The sequence below is a fragment of the Corvus hawaiiensis genome, chromosome 16 (genome assembly GCF_020740725.1).
Source record: "Corvus hawaiiensis isolate bCorHaw1 chromosome 16, bCorHaw1.pri.cur, whole genome shotgun sequence".
NCBI lineage: Eukaryota > Metazoa > Chordata > Aves > Passeriformes > Corvidae > Corvus > Corvus hawaiiensis.
The window spans coordinates 1,723,017-1,740,253 of NC_063228.1; the positions used below are offsets into that span (position 1 = coordinate 1,723,017).

A 17,237-nucleotide genomic window follows, 5' to 3' on the forward strand; every position below is an offset into this window, starting at 1 on the left:
TGTAATGCCTGTACCTGTTAGGTATGTCAGAGCTTCAAATGGGATCTCTTCATATTCATTCAGAAACATCTGGATCTGTTGCATGCTGATTCTGAGGTCAGACTCGTTGAATTCGTATGGAATATTCCAACCTGTTCAATTCAGAAGAGATACACAGGGAAATGGTGCACTGCACTGACAGCTGGGCTCAGGAAATGATTGGTACTACACTGCTCCTACAGAGCTGAAGATACAACTGCCAGACAGTCTAGAAGGAGCCTGGACTACACCAGGCTGTTTATTAAGCATAGGCATTTTGGCATCAAAATTTCCTGAAAATTATATTTTACCTGCTTGATATTTTAAGCTAATCTGTTGCCATCTGGACACAATGAGAACAGGAGTTTTACTTCACTTACTGATTTCAATTTTTCATCTGCCCATCTATTAATACTGTTTGCAGATGACATTCAAAATAACAGTACAATAAAACAAGCAAGCAAACAAACAGGAACATATTCTCGATAAAAGAATCCTTCAGAAAACCTATATCCCTAATGCAAACCAAAAATAGAGCTAGTGATGCAACTATCCTTCTTCACCAGGATAGCTGGTCACATCAGCAGTAGATGTTGCTATAGAAAATGGCCTCTAGAAAATTCAGTTTTTACTCTAAAGCAATAAATTAGTGTCTTCATACTGGAAGTTTAGTGCTTATTTAAACAGCTGCCTACTAAAATAATGACAGTGGTTTTCAGTCAAAATACAACATTTCCTAACAGCAACCAGTTATGAGGAAGGCAAACTCAGCTGGAATGGAAGACTGAGGACTTCATGTACACCTGTGCAGAGCATAAACTTTAAACAGTTATAAAAATGGAATCTCTTAAGTCCATACATTTCTATATGTTAGAAATTCTATCTAGTTTTCTATGTATTTGAAGATTACAGAAAAAGCTGAAGCACAAATCTTATGAATGACATATCTTTTCATTGCTGTTATAAACACCACACTGCAGCGACACAGATTTGCTTCACACCAAGTAAATACATGCACTAGGTTTGATAAAACAAAGTATGCACATAAATAACAAAAGCAGAATAGAAGAAGGCATATTTTTAATTACAAAAATTTAAAACAGATCTGAATTTCATTGTTAGAAAGAACTACAGTAATAAGTTAATAATTTAGTAAGCTATCATTTCATGTAAGTTCTGTATAATATATTTATTTGGAAAAATGGTACTTTCTAGTCTTCCCTGGGGTAATACTTTTAGAAGTTTCAGAAGCAGCTTTGGCTAAATAAGAATCCCTGCAAATAACAGCTTTTAAACTTTATGATGCTCTGTGCAATGCAGATTGCACTCTTGCAATACTGTTAATAGTACTGCCTTTTTACAGAGAGGCTCCAGCAATGCATTTCAAAACCACAAATCTTTTTTTTGAAACAAAGTGCAAAATAATCTAAAACTTACCCAGTGGGCCAAAGTTTCTCCTTTCCTGCACAACAGCATGAAAAAAGCAAAGGCCAAAAAGCAGTTTTTGCCACATTTTTGGCTTTTGGCAGCTTTGAAAGAACACGGGGTCAGAGATGGGATCGTTCAGGTAGGAGCGAAGGAGGTTCACTCTAACACCTTTTGGAGGCTCATTTGTCATTTTGATGCCATTCTGGAGGATACTAACAGGAAACTTTTCTGATGGATAACTAGTTAACCACAACCTAAAAAGAAGTTTGCAAAGCACATTATTAAAAAATCACATGATAGTAACAGTAGTAGTAGTAATAACAATAATAATAAAATCAGTATTATAATCCTGCATCTTGATCTATAGAAGACTAAGTTTTACTCCTTGTTTAACTATAAAGATAACATCTAAATTTGTTCTAAAATGCAGACAGAGCAGATTATATTGGACAGGTAGAAAAGATGAACTCTTAATGATGGATCTTTATTTTATCACTGCACATAAATGATATGAATATCATACTTAGGCATTCTTACAAAAGTAGTTTAATTTCTTGTTAGTAGTGTCTTCAGCAAACAGGAAATACTCACATTAAAAAGTGCAAAATACTAAAACTCCTACCTGAATTTATCATTGGTATTCTCAGGCACTATAACTTCCTCACAGATTTTTTCCAAGGCAGGCATCCAGCTGGTTGCAAGATGGCAGTTTTGTAACACTACCCAGGTTCCCTCAGTAATAGCCTTGTAAATTGTTTTTTCTGCTATTGGGCCCTGGCCCTGGCCAAGCGAAACCGTTTGAATGTTTGAGCTTCCCATGCTAACATCATCAGCAAATTTTAGCAAACCTAGGATGGCAAGTTTTATACATGCAAACAAAGACAAACTCTATTAGGAAGTAGAATATGTTATAGTCATCATTTTTGCAATGTCATTAAAGGGAGAAAAGTCAACAAATGTTAACAAATATTAAAATTAAAAATTAAAAAAAATAACAAATAAAACCACCTCAACAACCCAGAAGTAGCATCATATGCTGTATCAGTCACTGTGTCGCTGAGGCATATACTAAAATTTAGGGGTACAAAGTATTAATAAAAAAAGCCCAACCCCAAAACCAGCCAGGTTAAATGGCTGTCCTCTCCTTGGCCCCCGGGTGTTCAGCTGCAGTCTGCACAACACCCCTCGGCTCTCTCTGTTGCACAGGTACAATTGTTTATGGGGGTTGAGCTGCAAATTTAGCCAGATCTTAAGATCTGGCTAAAAATAGACCTCCAACTTTGCTATCAAAATCAGTACTTTCTGGAAATACATCCTTACGGTATGGCTCCATATCACAGTTCTTTTGGCAGAAAACCAGATTTAAAAATAATCTGGGTGGTTACACGTTAAAGGACATTTAACAAATGTGGTTTTAAGTGTGGCCAATACACACCATTTAATTAGCAACCGAGAGGGAGGAAACTTTCTGGAGGAGGGGTTGCAATAAAGACTGGGGCAAACCTCCAACACCCACGGAAAGAATTGTAATGCAAGTATAAATTATAAACTGGTCTGGATGCTACAGTCTGTTAGATCCCCAAATTGCTGTTCAGAGACCAAGACATTTCATCACCACTACTTTCATTCCACCCTCTAACAATTTTACTGTCATTGTTTATATATGGGCAGATGCCAATGTTTGATATTCCCTCATTGCTGTATTGTACCTTAGAGACACTTTAAAGGCCTACACTATTAACTGTAGTCTGACTATTCATTTAGTCAGACTCAGTGACATTTAACCAGATAAAAAAATGGGTTTTTAATACCAATCTCACCTGCCATGGGATCAGCACCCGGTGATAATATAAAAATCAAAGGGGCACAACAATTTGAATCACTGTAACTTCTTCCAAGATCAAATGTAGGTGGTTCAATAAATGTTCTTCCCATGTTTTCCACAATGAAGATGTGCACTGCTGGGATAATTTTGTCAGGTCGCAAACACCTGAGAAGAACCATGCGGTCTAACCCCGTCAGCGCGCTCCAGGCATCCGGGAAGGCTTCTTCATGGGGTCTGACAGAGTCATAGATTGGCTTCCACTTGGAAGAATTCTCTCTTACGTGTTCCATTAGCCCCTGGAGGTTTGTCAGGCAAGATGCACGTACGAGCTCAGCCCATGATTTGTTGGACAGCCAGTCTGGAGCTGGATTGGGGTGAGGATTATCAAGAGCAACACCTCCTGTCAGTAGGAAACGCCAAACTGCATCATCTATCTGGCCTTTTCCCTTCATAATGCCTACTGTCAGAAGGAAGGAGAATAACAGCTTGTCCTTTTCAAACAGTGAACGACAGACATTATTATAGATGCTTACTGTGAAATGGTCAGTTATATTTTTAATTCTCTCCTGTAGACGTCCACTCTTTCTGCTTTTAGCAATAGATTGAACATACAAGTTAATGAACCAAATCAATGAATACTGGTACATAGGTTCAATGTTTGCCAGATCAGAGATGCAGAAGAAGACAACAGCTGAATGAACAGCAACTGGCTTATACCCCATTCGAGTAGAATCTATTTCCTTCTCGGTTATAGAGGCAATTTTTTGCTTTTCAGAGATTTCTGCTGATAACTCCTTGGAAGAAGACAAAATATTAATTGCTGTTTCATCCTCTAAGATGTTTCCTTCTGAGTGGGAAAGGACCTCCAGGATTTTATCTTCTATTTCTTTTAGTTGTTTCTTATTGGCTGCACTTTCTATAATGAGTTGGTTTTTCTTTTCTTCTAGCTCAGGCTTTTCCTTTGCAGCTACAATTCCAAGGAGCTGGTCCTGAAGACCCAAAGGTGTAATCATGAAATTGAGTAGACAAACTTTCACAGCCACTTCAGGATAATAATGAGGATTTCTTAAGTGAGTTGTCATGTAAAACCTGAAGTCTTTTGAATATTCAATTATATTTTCCCCTAATTTCATGTATTCTACTCCTTGTTGTCTGAATGTTTGCTTTAATAAAATGGGTTCTAAGAAAGCATCTAATTCTTCACCAATATTTTCTAGCAAGACTGGTGTTCCAAGCTGAAGAGCAGTTTCTAATGTCCTCACATAATGTGTGTCAGATAATTTGATAACTGACAGCTTGTTAGTTTTCTCCATATTTTTTATCCACTTGTTAGCTTGCCTTTGAGGATCTATCATTAAAGCCCATCTTCTTGAGTTAGAAACAATTACACCATTGTCAATGGAAAAAGAATCAACTGGCAATCCAGCAATCTGCCATGCACGGATTTTGACTGGATCCCCTAATGTATTACTTAAGCTAAAATCGCTGGAGCATGGTATGTTCTTTTCAATGCACAGATCCTGCCACTGCTTTTGGCATTTTAGGCGATAATCAACAGTAAAGGCTCCCAAATAAGCCACAGTTCCTGATGACAACAACACATCCCCTACTAGGTCTATGTACTGAATTCCTAATAACCGTGCAGCTTCTGTCCACCTCTCCTTCTCTCCACCAAGACCACTAATCAGCTGCTCAGCTCTCACGAGCTTTTGTGAACAACGTTCAATATTATTTTCTAAGTCTTTCTTCCGGTTATTCATTTTGTCAAACTCATCTTGCAAAGCTTGAAGGCGATCAACAACCTCCTTAAGTTCTGCTTGTTTCACTTGTAGCTTCTGCATTTGAATGTCCAGTATTCCTTCAGCCTCTTGCAAACGCTCACGCTTTGGGGCAACCACTTTCTGAACACGGTCATACACCTCCATGGCTCGCACCCACTTGCAAAGGCCTTCACAGGCAGATGAGACATTTTTTACGACCTCTGGCTGAAAATCAGGATGATTCATAAATTTCTCTCTAATCTTCTTCATTATAGCAGGAGGAATTTTATCTTTATCATATGACTTTAATCTGTCAAGGAACTTAATATCTGAAAGAAGTTTTTTAGCTGGCCCCCAGAAGTCTTCAATCATTTTACCTATATTGCAAATAAGACTAAAATCAGGCGTAATACATGCATGTTCAAAGTGAAAAAAGTACTTTGAAACATAGTATGAAGAATTAACATCAATGATATTGCAATGGAATTTTACTATGCAAAGACTATTAAATAGTTTGGGAAAATCATTACCTAAAGGAATTCAGACAGGACCTTCAGCATCACTAACCAATGTCATATTTATTAACTGCATATTAATTCTAAATCAACCAAGCACATTAAGGGAGGCCAATTACTATACAGTCTTTCTCAGCATTGTCTATTAGATAAATCAGTAACTGTGGAAGTATTCCTTCTTAATCTAGATAAGACCATTTGGGATAAAAGGCATTTATATCATCCTCATTTTTAATTATGAAGGGTTGAGCTGTATAGGCATAAGGTGGATGAAAAGTGAAAGAAAAAGGTCTCTTTCCCACCTCGCAAATCCTGTGCAACCCCACAATAACAACATTAAACCACACAGAAAAGGCTTATTAGAATAATTACCTATGACAGGTATAATTAGAATTCCCTCTCCCAGCATAACTGATAGTTTGGAAGCAGGGGTTACAGGGGGAAACACAGGCAGATGGTGCACAGCACACCTCCAGCACCCAGAGCTCCTCAAGGCAATGCAAATCTCAAGGTTGGGTCAAAGCAAGTTGAAGAGATGACTTTGTGCAGGCGACTGGGATCATATTTACAAAGCTTGTACAACAGTGTCAGGCAAGGGCAGTATGCCAGCATGGCAAAAGCAGCTCTTCACTACTCAGTGTACTTGCCACTGCCAGCAAAATGCACCTCCAATGCACGAGGCTGCGTTCATGCCAGAAGCACCTCACCAGCACACCTCAGCAGCAGCCACACATTCCTGGGGCAGGGATAACAAAAGCTGTGTCATTACCGCTGCCATTGGGGTCGGGTTTCCTCTCTGGCTTAACTGCCCTCATGACACAGATACTCTCCATGACGAGCTTGACAGGACCAGGGGGATTCTGCATGGATTTCACAAGAGTGATGTCTGAAGGATTCAGGGTGTTGAGAGCTGCCTCTGCAGCAGCCAGAGCTGGCAGAGCCTCTGCAAGGTCTGCTTCACATTCGTCCTGTTAAGACATTGGGCAGAAAGCTGTGAACCTTCATACAATACCAGGTCTGCAGCCTGATCACCCCCCACTATAGCACAGCCTCGGAGAACCTTCTGTCTTGTTAAGCATCCATTAAATAGACTCTTCACAACGTTTCTTGGAGAGAAAACTACTTTCACCATTTGACAGCACAGTTTAAAGAGAGAAGGTTTGTAGAGAAATTAGTAACTTCCATAAACTGAACTGATAATTAAAAATGTCACACAAGCTTTCAAGATCAAGGTCTCTCTGGTTTGGCAATGAGAATTAAAATAAAGGTTAGAGACAGTTGTTCTTAGTTAAATCTTACAGTGCTGATCAGGTGAAAAATGGATACTGTGTCGCTTAAATTCTTTATCAGATACTCTGATCTCAGTAATTATCCATATTATATATCACTGACATTTCCAGCTAGTTACAAAAAAATATTGAGGAATCTTGAGGCTTCCCACAGGAAATTCTGTGTTACAGATGTCTGGCTGTGGCATTACCTCTAAAGTTATGCCTAACAGGACTACATGCAGCATATGCCAAATTACCTCAGCTAACTCTAAATTAACTGTCTTTGGGCATGGAAACAGTATAAACTCGTTATTCAATCTGTTGAAAATGAGAATATATTAGTAAAGAAATATACAGCTTTTGGAACGTGAACTAGAAAGGGAAGCTATGCAGGACTGTGATGTGCAGTCATACTCCAAACAGCCCAAATTTACCGTGTTTATATTAGGAACGTGTCATTCATCATCTCCTGCAATTTTGTTACTCTAAGAGCTTGGCTCACCCCATTAACACATCATCACATCATCACAGCTCCCATTTACTTGGAACCCATCACGCTCCAGGCTCAAGCCCTTGGGCACCACCTTAATAGCTTGGGCAACAGCAGCTGCATCATTGGCTTCCTTTTCATCTGCTGACACTATTGCCTTTTTTGCATCTACTTCAACTGTTTCCTTTTCAATCTTGACCATCATTTTTTCTGTTTCTGCAGACGTTTTAATCAGTTCAGGCTGAAGGTCAGTCAGTTCTTTCTGCATGTCGGCAACCTGATGGATACAACAGGAAATCAAGAAAAAGTCTGTGTAAACATTGCATGCATGTCATATCTTGATGTCTCATGAAGAAAGATAGGAGGGCCCTATATTAAGACAATCAAAAAAAGGACATTTGATCTAAAGAATTAATAATTCTCTTGTTTATTTTTACTAAGAGTTGTTTCATTTAACTGAGTAGATTTTTTTAAAGATATTTTAATCATTGTCTATGCAATACACTTGCTTTTGTCAGATTCATTAATGTCAATAATGAGAAATATATTGTTTAATTCTATTTCTTCCTCACAGTCACTTTCAGATAATGAAAGCCCAAATAATCCTTTATTGCACAGCTGGAAAACAAAATTCAAAAGAAACCTGGAATGGAACACAGAATTAGTGACAGCAACAGCTGCAAACTGGATCTTCTTCTTCATCCAGCAACTATCCAGAAGCCCCTTGAGTTTGTGCCTTAGAAAGATCAATCCCTGGATCACATGGGTTGAAAAAGGGATTATTTATCTGGAATAAATAAATCTGATCCATTTCCTACTGGGAATCTACTCAAGAATTAATGTTTAATATTCTCTTACAATGTTTTTTAATTTCTCCTCTATTTTGGAAAGGGTAATAGGTCCTAGAACTCTGAGGCATGGATTCTCCATATAAGGTTTTGAGACAATAATGAAATTTATAAGGTTTATTCCTTCAACATTTAATGAGTACCTTCATTTCAATTTTGTTTGCTATGAAGAGCTATAACCCAAACATAGAGATTACAATTTCTTCAATTTACTAAGCAGTAATCTAACTTTTCCTGCTGGCTTTCTGTAGAAAACTATCAACAGCATCATGAACATAGTGAAGAACAAATTAGTAAGTTTTATTTTTGTAAGCTTCAACCATACAGACCCCATACATGAAGTATGCATGTGGCACATATTCAGCATTTTCATCTGAAACTTACTTGTGAAGATGCAAATTCAAGCTTTTCAAGTCCCACAAGATAACGAGTCCTCATCATGTCAACTTCTTCCCTTTTTCTACTCAGCAGAGTCTTGAAGGTGAGAATCAGCTCCACGTAGGACGTTGGTGTCACGTAGTTGTGTCTGCGCAGCGTAGCGTAGTAGCCAGCAGAGAGTTCTCTCACACTTTCTTGGAAGTACTTGCACACTGACACAACCCTAGGGGAAAATTTTCCACATTACTTCAAAAATACAGTCTGTCTTTATGTCAACTATCAAAAAATTACTCTAAGCTTATGAAGTCATGTTAGTGTTAGGGAAGGCAGAAATGTATTTTCCCCATTATTAGAAATATTTTGGACTCCTGTTGAAGAGATTTTCAGAAACATCAGATGCATATATCGGGGTATCTTTGACTTGCACTGAAATCCCAGAGTTGGCTTAGCTTTGTCCATTTATAAGGACAGTCTCCCAATCAAATACACTGGGGGCACGAGGGGTGGGGGAACAAACTTTTGATTCATATGTTTCTTGAGAGATAAACTCATACTCTTTTCTAATGTCATCTTTGAGCTCAATATCCTCTAAAAACTTGTTAGCAACCATTTCCAAAGCATCTGTAGGCCACGTTTGGAACCAGTCAATGGTGCAGCAGTTTATCAGTGAAGGGAACATCCGTAATCGATTCCGAAAGGCATCTCCAATAGGACTCATGGCTACAAAAATAAAAACATGGTTGTCACCTAAGTTTCTTTGCAGTTAGGAAGCTGAAAAAAAAATAAACCTAAATAAAAATATTCTGAGAAACAACACATTGTATACAGACCTAAGACAATATGCAAATTTTTCTTCACCCTTTCAATAAAGAAACTGTACATAGCAAGGGGCGTGGCTTCAATTCTCCTGTTCTCCACCCTTGCTGCACTTTGCATTTTCTCAACAATTTCAGCCTTCTCATCTGCTGCAAAGATATTAGGCACATCCCCAGTATTTAAAAGCATGTTGATGTCTTCCACAAATGATTCATCCTTTATTTGATTATCGCAGAACAAAAAAGACACATTGTTGTTACCAACACCTGCTTTCAGCATGACTTGCTTAATATCATCCTTCCATTCACTGATGCCATAGGACTTGGTAATTTCGATCTGGAAGAGCTCAAAGGAATTCATGAAGGTGGCAAGCTTGGTCGCGCTTTGCCGGCCGCTCCCGCCAACACCCACCAGCAGCAGGTGTCCACTGTCCTGTTTCAGTACCCTGCATATCCTTGAGATGTGCTCGATAGCAAACTGGAACATGACCAGGGACATCGGTGCCTTGCTCATATTGTTGTACTCCTCAAGGTAGAATTCCATCACGCTTGTCAGCTGCTTTAAGTCTGTGATTTCATCATAAATTTTGACAGAACTGCTCGGCTTTATGTAGTCCCCAAAGAACAGGGCGCGAATATTATCATCAGTGACTTTTCCAATAGGTGAGAGATGACCCAGTACCTAGGAAAAAGACAAGGATCAACAGATAATTCTAACTATTAGGGAATTTTCCTTAAACTCATAATTCTGTAGGTTGACATGCAGGTTTCCACATATGAATACCTCACAGAGAGATACTGCTGTCAAATATAGAACAAGTTCTCAAAAGGCTTCTCAGAAAGGTACCCACTACACCCATTGGAGCATCCAAATAATCTTTTATCTTAAGTAAAAACACAGATAAATGCTGTGCAAGACATTTATTCCACTTCAGTTGGTCCTCTGTACCAACACAGAATCCCTCAGAAGCTATAAAACATTCTGATATGAAGTATCTTGAATAAAAATATGTATAATACTCAATGCTGAATAGAAGATTGTCCATACTTTTTAAATTCACTGATCAAAACATTGCAAAATGTCTCCAGTACTGATTTAATCTCAATGTTTAAGTATTTCTGAAAATGCATCAGTATCATCTTGGTCCCAGCACATTACCCAAAAATACCTTATTAAGGTTCTGCTTGAAGCTGTTTAATGTTGTCTCTTGTACCATCTGAAAGAAAACGTTCTTGTCATCCTCATCAACCAAACGATCATAGAAAACTCTGTAAACCTCATGAATCCAAAGTCTGATCAGTTTATCTCCATCCTGAAAATGTAAATACAAACAAAATTGATAAATATAGCTTAGGCAGGATTTGTTCAAAAAGAAAAGGTTAGAAATGTCCATCTGGACCCTGCTATACCTCATACTAAACTCAGTGGGAATCTTTCAATCCCAAGCCATTCAGCACATGGCCCAGCATCTGCTAACTTAACTGGATTCCTCACCTAGTTACCATCTTGTCCTTCCTGCCAACACAAACTGGGACTCTCATGTCAAACCTTTTTCTCTACTCCGTCCTTCCAAGGTCTGGCTCATGGGCTGTAACCCAAGCCCTAAAACCCACCCTGGCTAAGATTTCCCTTGAATAGCTTGTAGCTGGTTTGTTCTGTTTCTGCACCAAACACATTCCTCCAGCAGAAATAAAACCTTTAATACTCTTTTTATCTGACATTTTACTGTAAAGGGATGAAAAAAAGTAGAAGGGTGAATATCATATACATCTCTCAGTATTAATTTGTAGTTTGTGACAAGAGGCAAACTCAGGATGAAATTATTCAGTCCTGTTCATGACTGTTTGCCATTTGTAAAAAGAGAAACTGAGTCTTTTCTCAAGTTTGTTTCTTTTTTGTATTTAGTTTGCAAGTTCAACAGAGGGGACTGTCTGCCTTGATGTACAGACTTTAACAGGAGGATCTTGGACCTCTGGGCCCAACTGTATTACATGTAAAGAATATTAACAAAATGACAGCTCTCTCCCTCAGAGACAGACAGAAAATACAAACCAAGGTATTCAGGGACTATTCTGATTTTAAACCCTGTAAATCTATTGAAATCATAGTTCATGTATTTTGAGATATTTACTTACTGATATTATAGAAATAATTTACTTTTTCTACTGCTCTCTTCTACATCAACATAATTAAACTACAACTTACTTGCAAATGAGTGTGTGGACAGAGCAGAACTCCTTTAATAACCCTGGAAAAATCCCGTAGATTAAAGACATAGTGGGATTTTGAAGGAGTTGGGAGAAAATTATTAACTGCCAATTTATAAATCACCGATGTCGCTTGGACCATCATCTTACCCAGCCTTAAGAAGGAAAAGAAATACAATTTTAACTTCTGCAGATAAATCACAGGTAAAAGACAACAAAGGTGCTACAGGAAATAGATCCCATTACCTCAGAAATGAAGCATCAAAGCCTTTGCTGAAGTGCCAGTCAGTAACTGCAGTGAAAATCTTGGTTAAAATGTCATCATTGAAAGAACAGATAGAGACAATATTCAAGTGCCGTGTGAAGCGTCCTGTGAAACACAGATGGATGCAGAGAGATTTCAACGTTCAAATATCCTTCCACCTTTCAGCTAGCATCCTCTAGGACTGACTGTCACTAAAACAACATTTCAATCTGGGACCAGCTTCCTGATTTTGTTTCTGGCAAATTTTTGCCCTAGCAGTGATGCAAAAGAAATATAAACTGGTTTATATTTTTTATCAGTATTTTACTTAAAATTACTCTTTTGAGTCTGTAAACCATGCATCTCCATTACAAGGCCGCTATTACCCAATTTGAAATTTCAGCTCACCCAGCCTTATTGATTATGATATGACACAGTAAAACTTTACAAAGTCAAGGATCTTGTTACTGGCTTTCACCTAAAAAGAATCAGTCTCTACCCAAGTAAATTTTAGAAATTCAGCTATATCAGAATAGTTAATTTCATAAAGCCTCCTCAGAGCATATACAGTTATATCTGTACCACAGTGTTTATATGAAGGGAAGTAGAAGGAAGTGCTTTATAACAATGCAGATGTATGTAGCCTATAGTAATGCAGCTGCAGCTACATTAGGGCTTTTATTTACGTAATTTTTTTGTTAGAAAATATAACCTCCCTTATGCTGCTGTGACAGGAATCGTGGAGTTGCAGGTAACATGCTTGTAAATAAATGCAGGCAGCCTACTTAGCAGCAGCAGATACAACTTCAGAAGAGACTTGCCAGAGGCATGGTAAGAAGATGTATTCCCTCCCTTTTCCAAAGAATAGAAAATGGAAATAATCTCCATTGCTAATTTTAGAATAACTTCCGTCATTCACCGTTTAATCAACATAAAAACATTCTTTCTAAGGTTGATTAAACTCCCCCTGGAAAAGGCAGAGATTTGAACTTGAACCTAACAGACCTGTACTTGGAATGACCCACTCAGTGAATGCACCTGTAGATTCACCAGTCACAGATAAATGTAGAATTTGCCATGAGCAAACCTGAACCCACCTCTGAAGTTCAGTCAGCTAGATAACCACTTGCCACACTAATGCATTTCCTACCTGTAATGTCATTCCTGCCTCCCCCGGGGGGACCCATAGCTGAGACAAGCAGCACATCTCTGATACTGATGTGGGATGCATCTTTCCTGTCGTACCAGTGCCTGTGATCAATCCATTGCCTCAGAAGCTCAATAGCTGGCTGCGCTCCATACACTTCCTTTTCAGGCATGTTTAGGTCATCTGTGGAGAACACAGACATTGAATAAAAAACCTCAGTGTTTAGGAATTTCGTTTTCTTCTAAGAAGGAAAAATAACTGAACTAGAGGTAGAAAAAGGCTGTGTGTTTTTATTTATGCTTCCCATTGAAGTAACCAAAATCAAATACAATTATACCTCGCAGGGATAATTAGGGGTGATGGCTTAATTTAGTGTGCCTGGTGATTTTGTTTAATTTCATGTCATGTTCCACTGCAACTCTAAGAACTATTCTGAAGACAACCACCACTTAAACCTCTCAGCAAGGGCAGTGCTAATTCTTTGATGGTTCTTGTGTGTCCCCTCCAGCTCGGGAGATTCTAGGATTCTATGATTCTCTGGATACCTGAAAAAAGCCAAAAAGCACTGAGGCAATCCAAATTTACTAGTCTCAGTGAACCACTTCTTTTGCCTAAAGCCGGAATAAAAATGATTTTTAAAAATGAAAAATATGTCTTACCCACAAAAATTATAGCTTCTTTCCCTGCAGGAGGTCCAAATAATCCTTTTCTTCTTCTGTCCAGCTTGGACATAATAATATCCTGGGTTTGGTTAGCAGAGGTTCTTGCAGAGAAGTTGATGAAACTCGGGATGTATTTTTCCTTTGGAAGTTTTAGTAGAAAATTGTTTGTTATAGCTGTTTTTCCAGTGCCAGTGGGACCCACAAAAAGCAAAGGGACACTATGCTCCACATATGTTTTAAGAAAAAACATTTGTCTGGCAGTTTCCATTGTTGGAATGATCAGCTCAGATACCTGCAGGAAAGTAAAGTAAAACAGGAAAATCAAACATCTAATACCTTAATCAACATGAATTTGCAAGCAACTACAGGAACCCTGCAGCACAAATGCATTTTTATAAAATGCTATTGTCTGAAAACCTAAGCTATAACAAGGTTCTAGTAGATACTATGGCCCCACGTCTTGTTCAGGGCTTGTACAGTCAATAGCACAACCAGTATTATCTATATCATGGTTTACAAACATTATATAAAGCCTGGATGGAGAACTATAAAGTATGGCCTAGTTCTGTTACCCTACTGTGCAAAGGGAAAGGAACACTGGTTTGGAAATTTTTTTCTCTTCTTCACTTTTTACTCATGATTAGCAGCTGTGGATTTGATACTGAGGGAAGATTCTCGGCAGCAGAATGAAATGTAATCTTACATCTCTCATGTACTTAATAGACAAGACAATTGCAACTACAATGGAATGAAAAGTTGAACAAGCTTAAGTTATCTTGAAGTTTCATCTGCCGATCTCTGATGTGCTTCACTTCCATTCAGTTCACAGCTGCCATCAAAATCTGAGTGTCCCTATTTGGAAATGGAGGGGATCCAGGACTCTCAGTACTGTTCCCCATATCCCAAAGTAGTAGTAAATCTCTTTGCTTGCTTTCTCTAAGTAACTTATACCATAATATCATAAGATTAACCACTGGAAACAGAAATGAAGGAATGGAAATTCAGGCTTTGGCTTTTTCCTGCCATGGTTTCCCCAATATCAGAGGCTGTTAGAGAAAAAAGCAGAACCCAAATTTTAGCCACCAGGAAACCTCAGGGCTCCATGTGCACCTGCAGTGCTGAACTTCCAGTGTCGGTGCTACCAGAACTGAGACAAAAGCATGAACAGGAGCTTACAGAGACTAATGAAATGTTGCAAAGCAACCATTAAACAGCCTCATATAGTTATTTATACCTCTAAATCATTTAGTTCAAATAATTATTTTCTACAATAAAGACACCACTGTGCACCTTAGCCCCTGGGGCGATAACTTGCTCTTCCTTTGTGATGCAGTCTGTCCACATGTGCCACTGCCCATGGCCACGCTTGTGAAAATAGAAGTCATAAACACTCCCTGTTAATTGAAAAACACAACATAGGAAAACCCACTGATTAAATTATAAACTTCATTAATTTGAGTGTGAGATGTTCAACACTGAGATAATGGAAGCTTTCTAGTAGATACACAACATACACCCCCACCCTCCCATTCCCCCCCACCCCCCCACTGCCATTATCATCACCAAATTATTTTAGGTCAGATTCAGCCACATTGTTTGAGTACAACAGAAGGCATATGCTGCTCCTGGGTAAAAGAGCCAGGAAAGGGCACCCAACTGTGCAGCCCAAGGCTTGGCAGATGGTGGCTCTGCTGCAGACTTAACATCTGCCAGGCACACTAAGTGCCAAGCTTTCTTACTGCTTTATAAAAGGCCAAGCAAGTACAGTTACGAAGAAGCACCTTTTTCTGGGAAGATATTATTTTTGTTAAGCTTCACATTTTTAGGGCGTGGGTTTTCCTCATTCATTCCATTGAGCAAGTTGCGGAAAAACGAATCAAATTTTCTTCTGCTGTCTGCATCAATGATCCCTCCAATTGTCCACACCAAAGCAAAAAGGAAAAGGGCCTGCAGCCATGAGGTGATCTGCTGATTGGACAAGCTTTCCCTGTCCTCTTCATCAGATTCCTTTATTTCATCTAAAACACGTATTTTGAATTTTAGTTAAATGCCAGTAACAACCATAAACCCCAATTCAAAATGCATTTTTGCAAAAGTACCCTGAGACAAAAGTAAAGCACTGTTTTCAGTGGAATGAAGCCAATCTACAAAAGGAGGATCTTGTCTGTGTAAAATACTGTTTACAAATAAAAATGAAATTAGAAGAAAAATATTTAGAAAGAGTCCTAACTCTCTTCTTCAGATGGTAGCAAACAGCAAGCAAAACACAGAGAATACTCACAAGATTATATTCAGTTTTGTAGTGACACCAGTTTCCAAATGTGAAAGCTCTGTATGCTGGTCAAAGAACTATTAGTAATACTGATCAGTGAGATCACTGAGTGTGTTGTATGAACTCAACAGTAAGGAATTCCTGTGGTATTTCCTTGCATCTTATAACCTGCATTTTGTCCTGGGACATGGCAGGAACAAAAAAGAAAAATTGAAATAAAAAGAAGGTGGCTTAGGGTACTTACCAAGGAGAGAAGAATAGAGTTTCATCAAGCTGTAACTCAGGTGAATAGAGGACGTTTTCACAATGAATTTGCAACGATGGTGAATGAAATCTAAACAGGGCTCGACTAGCCACATAAACAAGTCATTGACCTACCAGGAGAAAAGGAAACAGCTGTGTGACAATGCAGGACTTGCCACATTCCCCACTGTCCCTCAGTTCACCCTCCGTCAAACATAGGGCATCAGAAACTCTCCAGGTTGGCAGAGAGAAGATCAGGAAAGAGCCTGTGTGAGGCAGTACTAAAATGTTCACAAAGTCACACCATCACTATCTGATGGGGAAAACAAGTTGTTTTTACCATGGAGAAGTTTTCAGCAGGAATTCTGTTACCGAGTGACTAATCCAGACAGCAGAGCAGAAGCTCAGCCTAGAGAGACCCCTGTCTTGCTTAGGCAACAACAAAATTGTTCCAACAGAAACAAAGGCAAAGGCTTCATCCTCCCTTAAAAAGAGGCCCCCTACTGAGGACTCAGCACAGATACTGTGCCACAGCAGAAATTCCAGTATGCTGGGGCAGACTGGTGCCTGCAGGAGTGCCACAGCAGGCGGGTTAATACTGACCATGGCTGGTGGTATCTGCTCCATGAACTCAAACTGGAAAACAGGACAGGAATCATGACCTACCCTTTTCCCAGGAACTAGTACTCAAGAAGATGCACCAAAGGGTCAGGCTATCTATTGGTTAAGGAATAATTATTTTACTCTTATGAACTAAGAAAACTATAAATAAAGAACTCTTCTAGTCTTGATACTTCTTGGGAATTTGATTCTAATTTCCTGTAAAAACTGAAAGGGGATCTTCTCAAATCACATAAATAAGTTTTCTACAGCTCCAATCCTAATATCATTCCAATTATTTTACTAGATTTTAATGCCTAATAATAGGGATTTTAAATTTTCATTGAAAGCTGATTCTCACCAACATGTACTTTTATTTGCATCTACTGAAGACATAGTACAATACACAGCGCAAAGAGCTCTCTGTCATGCAAGTAACGAGGTGAAAAAGGCTTTCAAGACTAAGCTGTCAATGGTAATAATAAAAAAGTTTTGATTCTCCCTGTCTGCCTT

General features: G+C 38.7%; 1 protein-coding gene across 2 annotated transcripts in view; it reads right to left on the reverse strand.

The window, feature by feature from the left end:
• The window catches only part of DNAH3 (dynein axonemal heavy chain 3), a 57,167-nt gene that overhangs the window by 5,628 nt on the left and 34,302 nt on the right, over positions 1 to 17,237 (reverse strand). For both annotated transcript variants that reach the window (XM_048320815.1, XM_048320814.1), the window contains exons 40-56: positions 16,126 to 16,255; positions 15,391 to 15,627; positions 14,900 to 15,003; positions 13,607 to 13,901; positions 12,951 to 13,130; positions 11,803 to 11,926; positions 11,555 to 11,711; positions 10,518 to 10,661; positions 9,364 to 10,030; positions 9,088 to 9,253; positions 8,540 to 8,756; positions 7,402 to 7,584; positions 6,316 to 6,514; positions 3,267 to 5,408; positions 2,069 to 2,294; positions 1,456 to 1,700; positions 15 to 131 (exon numbers count right to left, since the gene is read on the reverse strand). In XM_048320815.1, coding sequence (XP_048176772.1) covers positions 15 to 131; positions 1,456 to 1,700; positions 2,069 to 2,294; positions 3,267 to 5,408; positions 6,316 to 6,514; positions 7,402 to 7,584; positions 8,540 to 8,756; positions 9,088 to 9,253; positions 9,364 to 10,030; positions 10,518 to 10,661; positions 11,555 to 11,711; positions 11,803 to 11,926; positions 12,951 to 13,130; positions 13,607 to 13,901; positions 14,900 to 15,003; positions 15,391 to 15,627; positions 16,126 to 16,255 — 5,533 coding nt within the window. The remainder of the gene's footprint in view (positions 1 to 14; positions 132 to 1,455; positions 1,701 to 2,068; positions 2,295 to 3,266; positions 5,409 to 6,315; positions 6,515 to 7,401; positions 7,585 to 8,539; positions 8,757 to 9,087; positions 9,254 to 9,363; positions 10,031 to 10,517; positions 10,662 to 11,554; positions 11,712 to 11,802; positions 11,927 to 12,950; positions 13,131 to 13,606; positions 13,902 to 14,899; positions 15,004 to 15,390; positions 15,628 to 16,125; positions 16,256 to 17,237) is intronic.